We start from the raw sequence: 14,840 nt of genomic DNA on the forward strand, positions 1-14,840 counted from the left end.
ATATGCGGCCGCCGTGGCCGGGATTTGATCCCGCGACCTCGTGCTTAGCAGGCCGAGACCGTAGCCGCTTAGCTAGCACGGCGGGTAGTTATGAGGGAGAGAACAGGCGAGGAAGTGCTCTCCCGCGCGCTGTGGGGCTCGTTTTCGCCACAAGGGAGCACTCTGGGCGTGTTCCGAACGACCACGTGACGACGCCTCCTCGTCGTAGAGGGAAAGAGGGAGGGTCTCGAGACCGGAGCTCCTCTCAGAAGCAGACGACGTTCGGGGTCGTCTGCCACGGCACGCGGTGTTTGAACTCCAAGGCAGCGCTGCAAGCCGCGTGCGACCGGCGTTGTCCTCGAAGTGGTACCCCACCTTATCGACGACATGTCACCTATTTAAGCGCACTTGTAGGCCATCCCAGTTCTGTGGCTCCTTTCATTTCCTAATTTTGTTCTAAGTCATTCTCAGTCCACCTACCTTGGTGTTTCTGAAAAGAGATGCGTGCTCCTTTGCCGCGCAAGACGACTGAGTCGCGCTTTTCGGCAATGGGCTACAATTGCAAATAAAAGCTGTGAACTACTTTTGTTCTTCTAGTGGATTAACTGCATTGACGTCGTTGGACTTAGGTGACGGTGGAAAAGACCTGACTGTCAGTTTTTGGACGAACCACCTTGTGATGCGACTTTGCGTGTAACGTCTCCTAAAGGAAGCCACCGGCTAGGGAGACAGAATGGGACCACCACTATTCGCCATCAAGGACTGTACGCCACCTTCGAAGCTTCTTTGTATCACCCGGTTTCTTATTGGTGAGTCTATCAGTTTCTAGTCTCTCGATAGTCTGTTTTGTAATGAACGTTGTCGGCACGAGCAATAAATGTGCCGTTCTTGAATACATAAAGGTGCAGTTCCTATAGTAAACACTCTTTTTTGTGATGGAACTAGTAAATTAAACCTTATCTTCTTTGCTATATTGATAAAAATGTTTTATGCATATTGCAATGCTAGCTCTGCCTGCAGCTAGCAGCACAATTCCTACTCCTGATACGAGAAACGCGGTAACTTATATATCGTCTAACCTTGCGTCACATTATCTTGCTTTGTTTAATCTTCATTGCGTGCACAAGCCATACAACAATATGAAAAAGTAAAATTTAAATTGACATGAAACATTTTGTTTTCCTAGCAAGACTGAAAAACCTGCTGTCACTAACAAAGCACACATCTTATGTTAGTGTTCTTTTTTTTTTCAAACGCAAATGTAGGCGAGAATCAAGCGTTGTAACATTCAATTGATCACACACAACTGCTGCTCCTAACTGCTTTCGCGTTAACTTAAAATAGGGAAGCTGTAAGAAAGTGAATTACTTATAATCTAGATGACACTTCCTTATTTCAGTGTATAAGAAAAATGTGCTGATCTGCTAGACGGAGTCTATTAGGCACGAAATGCCGCCATAACAGTACTGAATAGCGGGGCAGCAGCTTAATGCTCGACGACTAAGTATTTAGAAAAATATATTGATGCTTAGCGTAGCGCACAATAACACCTACCGTCAACCGCAAAAGCTTACGAGACGCCGGACCTTCCAAGAAACTGGATTCTGGTGGTGCGGGCTCACACAGCCACGGATTAAATGTTCAAGCACGTAGTAGCCTTCGCCACCAACACAGGGATTCCGTAAATTAGAAGTGTCATGCCTTAACAAGGCAGTAATTCACATTTGCAGGGGAAACCGTATCCCGTAGAATTTTGCTGTAGACTGTCCCGATAACAAATATCATTTAACGCTGAGCAGATTACTCTGTGACTCTCATCGTACTCTTTGCTTGAAAGTGTTTGCTGCATATGTTTCACGATGTTTTAACATAGGCCATTCTGCCAGCCGAAACGTAGACAATAAACGTCCTCAAGTGAAGCGGAATATGCCTTTCATCAAGAAAAAGCAATATTTTGCGTACAGTAAATAAGGAATAAAAGAAAGCGACAAGACAAAGAACTTAGTCATCTTATTTCCTTTCTTGTGGATTGCGCCCAAGATAACCACCCGTCCTGTCATATGTGTTCCTATCGCCTTCTTCTTTAGAGAATTTTTACGAAAGAAGCTTTTCCTAGATGAAAAATATTTCACCAACCAACCTCTGTTACGAAATATACTTTTTTTTTTATTTCGCAAAATACTGTCGCAGGGACCAAATACAACACGATTTCATAATGAGACATACAAAGGGAAAACATTTCTGCAGAAATGCGCACTGTAACTAGCTTATTTCCCGTGCTATGCTTGACGTAGTCCTATGTCACTTTATGCTGTCTTACGAGCGTAGAAGAGCGAATAGTTTAATCCGAGAACGGTTAAGGTGCTTCCTTGAATAGCGCGATGCGCGCAAGATGAGTAACATGAAAATTATCCAACTAAGATAAGCACACATTGCTTACTCTGAACTAGTTGCTACACTAAGCAACCACCAGGCTCGGGCTATCGTGAAAAAAAAAGCAGGGTCATATACTCTGTTTCCTATACATCACTACCTTTGAGTGACACTGCCTATTACCGCTGGATTGTGTGCTCCGGACATTACATTGTTTGTTCTCCTCTCATCCCTTTCTCTATTCATCCCCTTCCCCCCGTGCAGTCTAGCCAACTAGAACCGCCTCTGGTTAACCTCTCTGCCCTTTTAAACACCCTTTTTTTTGTCTCTCTCTGTCTAAATCTTGAGTGCTTTAGTTTTCTACGTCCGTAATTGTCCATTGTAGAATATTTACAAGTTGGCACATGGAGTGTTGCGAAGCACACAAAGCAATGTGAGAATATCTGGATAATATACACTATTTCTTTAGAAAATGACTGATACCCAATCCGCAAAGCTATTTATTCGTAAATGTGGTCTGCTACTGCTCGACTGCCTTCACCGTTATGCCCAACGAGACGACTGATTTGAATCCACTCTTACGAACAGTTCTAGCGCATGAATATGTTTCTGAATACAGGCAGCGGATTTTAAGCATTGGAACACACTTCGAACCTAAAAAAAGGATGTTTAACAAACTACAAGTTTATTGTCAATATTGGTTTAGCCTATAGTCCTGTAACTTATTGATAATACTGGCTCGGCTGACGCTAGAGAGGCGTAACTGGCGATTTGTGAAGGAATCGTACGTACAGCAGTGAACTTTGTGAATAAGGCTCCCGTGGGGGAGCCAGAACGTTAACAAAAAATTTCAAATCTCTTTTGGGGGGTAGAGGGGGGTCCTGACTTTCGCCTTTAAAATGTTGACAGCCTTTATTATGCCGACCAGAGTTGGGCGCTTAGAGTGACGACGTAGGTTCCACAATATTTTTTGTGGCGCTAAGATTTTTTATGGTACTTCGAGCACTTTCCGGCAACTATCTTTCTTTATTTATATCTGTGTATATATATGTATGTTTGTATCTAGCCGTTATCGCGCCTACCTGGGTCACTGGGAAGTCTGTGGTTGAATGGATAGCTCACCGGGCTGGTGTCCTGAGGGAACAGGGTTTGAGACGAACCACCGGACCAACCATCGGCCGGAACTTAAATTTGTGGTTCATACGTGAAGACAGATAGTGTGCAGGCTGGAGATAATTGGATCCATTAATTCTGGTTTATTTGTTGTAAATTGAATAAAACGATTGAAGTGGAAGAGTTGCTTTCTTTAACTCAGCCAGCGCCATTGAAGGCCTGGCTTCATCTTTCGGGAACTTGAATATCAGTCGTACGTTCCCAGAACAAATATTCCTCCGAGAGTCTGAATACATAATACGCTCAAGGACATAAACATGTACCACGCGAAAAGGTTTCCACACAGGGCCAGACATGTTCGAGTATGGGCCTAATATACGCTAGATAGCTCGACCTCGCCAACCCAGGGCTTCTGGAGCGTTCGCGTTCAAATACGCTATCTGCAGCGTACGCTCACCCCTCATTAATATTTACAGGGCCCCTTCATCTGCATCGCTGATGTAGTCTGATGCATTGCAAGAGGCGCTGGTCTGCTCGTTGCTAACGCATAAAATCCATCCAGCAGCGCGACAGAATGCAACGACCGCAGAGTTAGTCTACACCTTTTGGTCGGATTGGCTTCGGCAGCGAGAAAGCAAGCAAGCGCTAAACCGCTTCACGACCATGGTTGAACGGCGGAATGGCCTGTTAAACAGCATGTTCCGGTAGTCCGTGCACTGAACGCTTCTTACCAGATTTCGAATTTTATTGAGAACTAAACGCGAAATAACCGGAGAACTGCTTTCATCGCCTAGTTGGCGTTTGCTATTGGCCGCCTTTGAGAGGCGCATGCAAAAAGGAAGAGACAGGTGTCGTGAATGCGTCTTCCTTTTCTTTTTCTTTTTTTGCGTCTGTCCTCTCGGCGGCGAATGTGTCGTTCAGCGACATGAGAAAGCAAACACTCATTCTAATACGCGTAGGTGAAATGAGACTGAATTCAAGAGTGCTTCTCACTTGCCTTGCTATCCTTGACGTGTATTCACGAAAAAATAAAGTTATTGCGCTTGAAACCGTTCGTGGCGGTAGAGGTTGTTTAATCCTGATATTGCGTATAATATAAGCGAAGTCGATCGGCTAGCGGCAAACAGATTTTACGAATTTGAATACTTGCGAATTCACACTCTACTAATAACATGTACGAGGTCAACATTTGCATGGCACCTGCTCTTCTCTGCTCTCATGAGGAGTTCTGTGGTAAAAAGCTTTTTGTGAATGCGGGGTACCGATGATTACGTAGAACTGCGCAATTGTTAGACACAAGAGGGGGGAGGGGGGCGCAGGAAAGGCGTCTATTCTGGCAGATGTGAACCACATTTAGCTTTTCGGACACAAGATAACAAGATTAATAAGGATTCCACGTCCGGATAACCTACTAGAAGATAACTTTACTAAGAGCTGCATGATTCTTTTCATTCTAGACTTTTTATACTTCCATTCTTTGTTCAGAATTGCCGTACAAAAGTCTCTCCTTTTTCGGCGACTGCAGTAAAATACGAAAGCAGAATTACAACCGAGCTAATCGCACAGTTTATGAAACTTTTTATCTATTTCTCTTCTGGGGCTTTACGCTCTGTCTTTTTCGTTCGCTCCCCTTACATCACTTGTTCGCCGTAGGGATTGATTCACCAAGTTTCAAAACAGAAAGCTTGTTGCCAGCGATAGTATGAAACGGAGCATGTCTGCAGCAGACCATCGCCCGCCTGATCACATTAAAATGGGTCTAGCGGTTTCTCTCTGGACAGTGGTCAGCGCTATGCTGTTTTCGCAATGTCGAATGGAGACTGCCTGTAGCGAGAATTTTGACTTTTGGTGCCTGCGGCTTTCTTCAGAAGGAGCCCGAAAGAGCACAGCGAACTCCTTAAAGTAATCGAAATGTTTTTCGAATGGACCGCCGACGTAACTCTGATGTACATGTACACTGTAGAAGTGGACTTTTTCTTTGAAGCATTGCTAACTTTAGCGTATCCTAACAGCATAACTTCTCAATCCTACCACTGGAATAATGTTTTCGTTCATAAAATTGTAAAGATGATATATGTAGTGTGATATTGCTTGAACTCTGTTGTTCCCACTGCAGTTTCGTTGCCACTGCAAAACATTAGTTGGTTTATCTAATATATTACATATATTTTTCTTCCAATTGAGCAAAAAGATGAACTCACGCTCCTTTTAGACAAAAACTTATATTTTTGGATCGAGAACAGCATTAATACATCAATTAACAGCCTTAAACTGACGAATAAAATATTCTTCCTACTATTCCCATAATGGCCATCTGCTGTTGAAGAGGTAATTATGTAAACTGCAACTTTTCGCACCACTGTCTGCAACACTGCATAAAATACTTATATTTGTAATGAAACTGACTTGCACCATAGGATTTTCTGCAGCTGTCATGAGTGCCAAATTCTAGCGCATAAAATAATATCACAGGAATCATGCAATTGCTTGTAACGACCTGACAATTACTTCACGAGAAGCACGTGTCCAAAGTATATTTGCATATATTTCTTCTAACAGTTTCTTATTTGTAAACATACGCATGTTTACCACGAACAACTATGACGAGGTCTGTTGAGTTATCCAGCGTTTGAAACTACTTCAGGAATTGCGCTGCTACTGCACACAGACATCACCAGCACCAGCCACATTAGCTTGTCTTCGCACATAAGCTGAGAACTGTAGAAGAGCGTTATAATTAGGAGTTAGGAGAAAGCTTGCAGTCTACCTATTTGAGGGTGCTGTACCATCAAATAGGTAGACTGCAAGCTTTCCATAAGGCTGAACTGAGATACGCGGTACCCATTTGATGTTGTGGTTCAGTTTCCATCAGACAAGAGTTTTCCAAAAAGTTTTGTAATGGCTTTAGTTTTACTTTAAAGCTGGAGTGGCGTTCATGCAACTATTTGAGTGTCGTCTTAAAAACACCGGGTGTCACCGCAGAGTTGTTCGAAAAAAAAAGAACAAATATGGAAGAGGGCGTCAGAAGCAGGTCCAGTCAAAAGCAAAATGGCACAAGCTTTCGGTCAATGCAAGTCAAGGTGAAAGTCTTCAAAAGCGCATCAGCCGCAAGGGTTCGACACTGAAAACTCGGCGCTTCCAACCTTTCCCACGTCGGCCACGCGCGCACGCTGCATTAAATGAGTTGTTGCGCTGTGTCGCTTCCATTACCGACCACAGCTGCGGAGAACAAACAAGGCGTAAAGAACGAAAACGACAACAAAACCAACTAGGGAGCCGCTCGTTCGCGTAGAAAAACGAACGCGATCAAAATACAAAAGGAAGAGGACGAAGAGGAAAGCCCACGTCTGCACTCGCACACATGCCTCCCCCCCCCCCTCCGCTCCCGTAAAGACGACAACCATGAGAGCCCACCACGCACATTTGCGAGAAAGAGTGCCCGGCCAAGGAAAAAGAAGGGGGTCTGGGGTGGCTGCGTTTGCGCCCTCCGCTTGTCGCTGCTGGCGAATTCGCGCGGCGCTAATCGAAATTAACGAGCGTCCATCGTGCCCGAACGCATGAGTGTGGCTAACCAGCCACATATTTGGGACCCCCGCCCACCCTACATTCCTCCGCCCCAGCACCCGGCCCTTACTAACCCACTCCCATCATGTTCCATCCCCACTACCTCTCAACTCGGTTCCTTACATTACTTGGATGGCCAGAGAATGGCAGAATACTGCTGGACAAGCTCACAGACTACAGGCGAAAAAAAATGAAGAAAAAGCGAAACAACAAAAGTTTTGGTAAGACCATGCAGGGGGCCACAAACAAAAGCAGAGACAGCGACAAAAAGAGGGGGGGGGGGGGGGGGGGGGGAATGACGGACATTACGCAAAGTCGCGAGCTGTTGCTTGAGGGCATGTAAGCGCTTAAAAGGCGAACGCTGTTATTTTAACTCGCGTCGACGCACTGAGAAGATGTGCGGTCGTCCGCGCGAGGGAGCGGCCGAGGGAGGAAAGACGCTGACGGCGGAAGCTGCCGTCCTTAGCGCTATTAGGACCAGCGGCGACGGCGGTGGTTGGGATGGCGGGCGAGTCGTTTAGGAGCGGGCCGCGCGCTTCCCTAAATAAATAAGGCGCCTAAGTGAACGTTGCCGGCCCGCACGGATTGAGATTTCGCGCGCTCTATACAGAAGAAGCGGCCCCTATAGGCGGAGCCAAATGAAAAGTTTAGGGACTGCGAGAGACGAATGCCTTACTTGCTGGGTAAGAGCGCGTCTTCGACTCGCTTTAGGCGAAGCTTTGTTAACGTTTTAGCAGGCACGAGGATATCAGTCTTGTTCATCATTTACAGCTTACGAGGTCCCCCCTCCGGCGTGCTCCGCGGTACGCAACAAGTGAAGAGCGCACTTTCCAGGCTCAGCGAAGCAGACTTCCCGCGTTTGAACGCGTGCGTTACGCTGTTATTCAGATTTGCAGTGATTAAGCTCGCTGGCTCGTTTAATTCTTTGACCCGGTTTTTTTTAAATCTTTTGACCCGGAGCGGCCGTTGATCACCAGCCAGGAGTCGCCACGAATTCCTGTAAAATCAGTTGTTTATGTGGCGTTTGCTGTTTTCTTAGTTCCTTACCCTACACTCCTGTACTTTTTAGCTGGGTAATTCTTGAAATGAAGTGTGTGATGACGCCTTGATTAGTTTCATTTCCTCGCGTCTCTTACGCCTATTCTCGTGAGCGTACAGGTATACGATACAGTTCGAAGCCGTCTTTCTATCGCGGCTGTTTCAATGAATTATGCTCTTTTAGCAAAGGCTCTTTAAGCGCCCCGCTTACTTCTTGGCTGGAACGCGACAGAATCAGTTATATGTGGTAGCAGTTAATCAAAACTCATGCCCGAAGCAATGCTTCAAGGTTCTTCGCTGAGCACGTATGCTCCTTGGCGTTGGGTAAAATCGCAACTCTGCGCTCCTCACGACTGCTGTGCCAACCTACTTTGGCGATAGCTGTATTACAGCTCGCTGAATGAATGCTCGTAAGCAGATGGATCTGTGGCCGCATTATTCGAGTACTTAATCATTCCGAGCCACCCGCATTGCCTCACTTAGGCGTATAGCGCTCAAAGTACGTCTCCTATTCCCGCTCTCTCTTCAATGTACTCCCTGGATGCGTGTTGCGCAGTGTAGGTGCACGTGAGGTGCAGAGCTCTTCCCTAATCATGTGTGTTTCGTCTCGCATGCATAACATTCCCGACTGCACTTATACGTTGTCCTACGCAGTCGGTTTCGTGTGCGTGATTGCTACCTGCATAGTCTCTGTTTGCTGCCATACCATGGATGTGGAAGGCTGGAGGTGATTTACCGTATACTAGCGCATGAATGAGGCCTTGCGCTTACTCCATTAAAGCGCACTTAATATTAAAAAGGTGCGTCGATAAAAACAACAATGACTCTAACGTACTACCAGGCAGTAATGGGCTGTATTGCCTCATATACAGTGACCCAGTAATCTTGACCGCAGTGTCTCCGACACTTTGTGCTAGAACCACCTTGTGTAATAGTCGTAGTCACTGTGCTCTGTCGAGCTTTTGTTTCTTTAGTAATATTGTTTAAGCTTTCGGTGCCCGAATATAACTTTGTAAATGTAAGTTGTAAGGAAATCGGGGCTGAGGAAAACCAAAAAAGCAGAAGGAGAACGACTGAAGCAGAAAAGCGGTCGTTGCCGGATAAATCTTCGAGCTTGTGCATTTTTTATTAATCTCGAAGCTTTTCTGAAGAAAATGCACAGGCTTCCTTTTTCAGCTTCGTGCTACTTTTTAGTGGATGAGGGTCTTCCCCTTCTGGAAAACTATCAGTGGTGTAATTAAGTGCCAACGAGTTATCGGCGTTGTTCTTTTCGCACCATGTCGCAGCTAGATGTTTTAATGCGGTCTTTTCTTTTCTTTTTCTTTTTTTTTGTGGGGGTAGGAGGAGGAGGTGTCGTACAGCATCGAATGGTTAGAATAAGATTGTTGGCGTAAATACAAGCCCTTGTTTGCTACAGGAGTGAAGTAAGGAACTACTTCACTTCAGACATACGTCGTCACAGCATCGTACCAAAAATTCTAAAACTAATTTGATATTTAATTTCAGATTTCGATATTCTGTCAAAAATTCTGACAGAAAATTAAGAGCAAGTGATTGACAGTTAGGTTCCTGAAGCAGTAGTCTGTTCATCTTGGCCAAATAGTCGCAGGAAACCCAGATTGTCAGACAACTCGACGGACGAATAGAAACCCGTTTGAGTGCACACAAATAGCAAATACTTCACAAACTGTCACAAACGGTGGCTTTCCAATGCCTTTGAAAAATCATATAATTCCTCTACGGGAGTTAAACTTCGAAGGCAACAAAGAAACTCCAGAAAATGCTGAAGACTACGCTACAAACGATGAAACAGAAAATATAGGCGTTCACATTAAGAAACATTGCTAACATGAAGAAAAAGAGAGATGGCAGTATATTGTACAGGGTGTTCAGAATTAAGCTTGATGGTTTTCTCAAAATAGGGCACTGGGAAGCACGCGAAGACCATCTGTGCAAATAAGTTACGTGGCCTGGGGGACACAAAGTGAGATGACAATTATCGCTGTCAGCAACCCAATTAACTCAAACTGAATAATAAACTTTTTGTTGACTGCAGTAAGTGGGCATGTTTCTATTGAAGAGTTAGAGGCAGTCGTGTTTCTACACACTATCAGTTGGAAGAATTCTTCTAGCGTTTCTATGCTCCGAGATATCCGACTCAAAATTTTAATTGTCATTCGCATGATTACGCGTGCAAGAGAGTTAGGATCGGCGCGAAGCTCCTCCCTGATGTGACGCGGCTGTTGCGTGCGGCGTTTAGTCTGACAACAAGGCAGAGGCATTGGCAATTAGATGATAACTGTCCCCCTTTGCCTCTCGGCTGGCGAAATAAATAATCGAAGAATGTGGAACCACTATCGTAACACGCAACTGCGCAGCCTGTAACGATGGCGGCAGCTGCCATGCCGAGATAATGGGGCGAGCGAAGAAGCCAGAGGGCAGTGCGCGTGCGTAATGGTGACTAGACGAGTGGGCGTGGTCCTTGCCTGGGCTACACAAATAAAGTGACTGCTGATTTTCAACTATTGTAAGTTTTTTTTTTTGTAATCAAGAGGAACAACTGCACGGCACACCGCGCTGCCATATCTTCATTTCGGCAGCCGAGAGGGGAAGGTGAACAGTTATCATCATTGCCTGTGCCTCCGCCCTGTTGTCAGACTAAACGCTGCACGCAACAGCCGCGTCACATCAGGGAGGAGCTATGTGCCGATTCTCACTCTCTTGCATGCGCAATCATAGGAACGACAATTAATATTTTGAGTCGGATATCTCGGAGCACAGACATGCTAGAAGAATTCGTCCAAGGAAAACTGTGTAGAAACACGACTGCCTCTAACTCTTGAATACAAACGTATGTGCCCACTGCAGTCAATAAAACATTAATTATCCAATTTTAGTTAATTGGGCTGCTGACCGCGATAATTGTCATCTCACTTTGTGTCCCCCTGGCCACATAACTCCTTTGCACAGGTGGCCTTCGCGTGCTTCCCAGTGCCTTACTTTAACAAAACCACCAAACTTAATTCTGAACACCCAGTATATTTGAGAGCAAGAGCGTGTGTTCGGCGTTCATAGTTGAGATTAGGGGGAAAAAAGTGCAGAAGTCGAAATTCTACCGAAATAGAGTCTGGTTAGAAAGGATATTAAAGAAAACAGACGAGCAATCGAGCAAAGCCAACAAATTATTAAAAGCTTGGCGTTTCGACCCCCGCACGGGGCTCTTGTTCGTGATAGAATGCGTAAGCACGACCGAACGAAGACGTAGAAAGAAACAGGTACACAGAGACAGTGCAGTCTCTGTGTATGTTTAATCGTCCTCGACCAGTCACGCTTACGCATTCTATCATGGATTCAAACCAGCTAGCCCGCCAACGTGTTTTAACCAAGTCTTGTTCACAAATTGCGCACAAGGCTGTCATGTGTGGACTGAAACGTCATGTTTTTAATAATGTCTTCAGCTTTGTCGGTGTTTGCTCTAATGTGTTTTTGGGCGCTTATATTATGCACCCTTTCCTGGATTGAGCGTCACCGTTACTCAACACAACCGCGCAAACGCGCTCCTGTCACTGCTCACGCCTACGTCGTCGTCCTCTTCCATAGCTGGCTCCAATGCCGCTCCCACAGCAACGTTCCTGTATACAGCTCCTCCCTCTGCCAAGGCACTGACGGCACTGGCCCGCTGCCAGCCGGTGTGGTGATTTCGGACTCAAATTATTTACCTAGATACATCACTCGCGCCTACGTCGTCGTCTTCTCCCACAGCTGGCTCCGATTGGATTGGATTGGATACACTTCATTAAAGGTCCTGCTGGACGCGCGTAAGGGCGCAGTGGGCATCCCCTACGCAGGGATCGCCAGGGAGTACCTGGCAGCTGCTGCGCGGTTCTGCTGGACGGCCCATCATTGGTCTTGGAGTAGCGGTTTTCGTCGGGTGCGAGTGTCACCGGGTTGCCGCACGAGGGGCACGCGTCGTCGAGGTAGACGTCCGGGTTGATGATGTGTAAAGTGACGGGGTTGAGATAGGTATGTGGCTGTAACAAGCGTAGCGTTAGCGCCTGCGGCCTGTTTAGTTTGGGGGTGCGGGGGCGGAAAGAGACGTCGTGCCAGGTAAAAGTGTTTAGTGCTTTCGTTTTACGCTACTGGGACGTCCCTGTTCGTCTCCAACTCGCTGAGACGTGGTTGCCCGGGGGCGACGGCGTGGTCGGTAAGCGCGCGTGCAGCGTCGTGGGCTGTCTCGTTGAGGTTGGGCGGGACGCACGGGATGCGACCCAGGCGGGCGGGAAACCAGATGACGGTGTGGGGCTGGAGGGTGCTCGGATCAGCGCCGCAGAGGACGCGTAATGCCTGGTCGGAGAAGACTCCTCTCACGAACGCTTTGACGGCCGGTCTCGAGTCGCTGAATATCACCTCTCGCTTGTCGTCGAGCATTGCCAGGGTTATGGTCACTTGCTCCGTCACCTCATGGTCGCGTGTGAGTACCGTGGCGGCGTTTAGGGGCTGCTGCAAGGACGAGACCCCGACAGCGGCGAAGGCTCGATTGCAGGGGTAGGCGGCGGTGTCTACGAACGTGACGTCATCGGCTTCCTTGTCTATGCACTTGACGAATGCGGTCGCCCGGGCTAGGCGCTTGCCCCGTTTGTGTTCCGAATGTACGTTTTGCGAAATTGGTGCGATCGAGATCAGGTCGCGGAGGTCGCGGGGAACAGGCGTAAACTCCGGTGGATCCAGGGTGGTCGTTGGGAATCAGCCGAGCTCGCGCAAGATGTGACGGCCCGTCTTGGTGATCATTAGTCGTATCAGCTGCGCTCTCTCCTGAGCCTCAGCGATCTCTTCGGGCGTACTGTGCACCCCGAGCGCGAGGAGTCGATGCGTCGGCGAGGTGATCGGGAGCCCGAGGGCCCTCTTCACTACCTTTCGTACCAGTGCATTGAGCTTGTCACGCTGCGATTGTTTCCGCTTGTACATTGCTGCGACGTAGGTAAAATGACATAGGACGAACGCGTGTACGAGACGCAACAGTTTGTCTTGATTGAGGCCGTGGTGACATTTGGCCACTTTTCGCACGAGTCGTAGCGCGTTCCCATACTTCCCCTCCTTCTGCGTAGGCGCTGACGACACTGGCCCACTGCCAGTCGGTGCCGTGATTTCGGTTTCAAGTTCTTTGCCTCAATATATCGCCAAATGAAAACACCTATACAGCTGCGCTGAAATTTCGCATGAGGGACTATCGCAATCGTCAGAGATCTTTCTTTTCGTTTTTTTTTCTTTTTAATATAGAAGTGCATTCGGGCAAGTCAAGCACTGCATGCGAAAGATAACCGCTTGTCTATCAGACAGCCTTAACGGGTTGCGAGTGAAGGGAAGAGCAGCTGGTAGGCGCCGCTCGCTGAAAGAGCACCAGCATCTGACCCCCCCCCCCCCCCCCTTTCCATTACCGTGTACTTCTCATAATCCCAGCGCACGCCGTTTCGTTTCGCATACTGTGTAGCTAACGGCAACTCCTAAGCGCGGACGAAAAAAAAAAAAAACAATTCGCTCGTGGTTTCACCGGGACGAGCGTCAGTGAGCACAGCCTCAGGGTGCGCAACCGCGAGGCGGTGTCCAGCCAGCGCTGTGCGTAAACAACTCGGCCACTCCTCCGTGTCCGGCGGGGCAGCACGGTCAGCGAAGGGAGTCGTTCGCGGCTTGAGGATGCGGATCGCGTCCTGCACCTCTCCAGGCGATGGCGAAGAGCCGGCGTATATATATTGGCCCTAATAACGCCCCGAGACCGCACGCACGGTGAGGCCCGTCGGGGGTTAAGCGAAAGCAATAGGACGCGGATACAAATGATGTGGGTGGTGCGCGCGCAAGGCCGCCGATATCTGTTTGCTTATTTATTTATTCCGCGCATTGAGATTCCGCTTCTCCTACTTCTTTTTTTTTTTCCCCGCGAAACTACTCACGCGCTCTTCTTGGGCCAATCGCAATACATCTATGTCGCTTGCTCATACGGCAACGAATGAATGAAACAGAGAAATAAATGTAACTCTCCCTTCCCGATTCATTCTTTCTCATTCTTTTTTCTGTTTTTCACTGATACTACGTTCTCTCTTCGGCTCAGTTCTTCCGATAGTCTGAGACTCACGCATAAGAACCAGATCACCGCTCGGTGATGGTTCGTTTGAGCGGGCCAAAACGGAGCATTGCGCTCTCTCTTTATTGGTCATTACTTGTGCTTTCTTTTTTTTTCTGGCACCCATCTTCGGGCCCCCTAATTCTCTGCCCTTTCTTTTCTTTCATCTTTCTTTCGTCATTACAAATCATGTTTGAATTTTGCGATGTCCGCCCTTCATTAAGAAAATGATCGCGAAGCGCCATATTCCCCCCCCTCCCCCCCCCCCCCCCCTCCTTTTGAGGAGCCGACCGCTGGTGTTGCATACGTAAGTTCGGCTCGCCATCTTTCGAGCGAAGAAATTGCGACTGTTTGAATAACAAGCGAGTATAGGCGGCGCATGCGCCTTCTCGTTATTTTCGACTCGGGCGGCTCAAAGTAAGAAAGGAATCTATCACGCGGTTGAACCTATATTTCTTCTTCCTTCTTCTTTTTGGCGTGCGCGGGAGATATGCGAATATTTGATTAAATTATTTAATGCGGCCTACAGTTTTGTTTTGAACTAATGTATTTGATTCCAGAGTTTGCTGGTCGAATTTGTCGAATATTCGATCTCGGCCAAATGTTGGGGTTTCCTTTGACTCCAGGAGTTCGCCCTGTTACGGAAGACGGTTTACAC

The 14,840-nt window shown here is 47.3% G+C and overlaps 1 protein-coding gene across 1 annotated transcript in view; it reads left to right on the forward strand.

Moving 5' to 3' along the window:
• The first annotated feature begins 289 nt into the window (after positions 1-289).
• LOC142578183 (cell adhesion molecule Dscam1-like) overlaps positions 290-14,840 on the forward strand; it is an 83,148-nt gene continuing 68,597 nt past the window's right edge. Inside the window, exon 1 of the mRNA XM_075687584.1 lies at positions 290-788. Coding sequence (XP_075543699.1) covers positions 713-788 — 76 coding nt within the window. The 5' untranslated portion in view covers positions 290-712. The remainder of the gene's footprint in view (positions 789-14,840) is intronic.

Source organism: Dermacentor variabilis, chromosome 4, assembly GCF_050947875.1.
Source record: "Dermacentor variabilis isolate Ectoservices chromosome 4, ASM5094787v1, whole genome shotgun sequence".
Lineage (NCBI taxonomy): Eukaryota > Metazoa > Arthropoda > Arachnida > Ixodida > Ixodidae > Dermacentor > Dermacentor variabilis.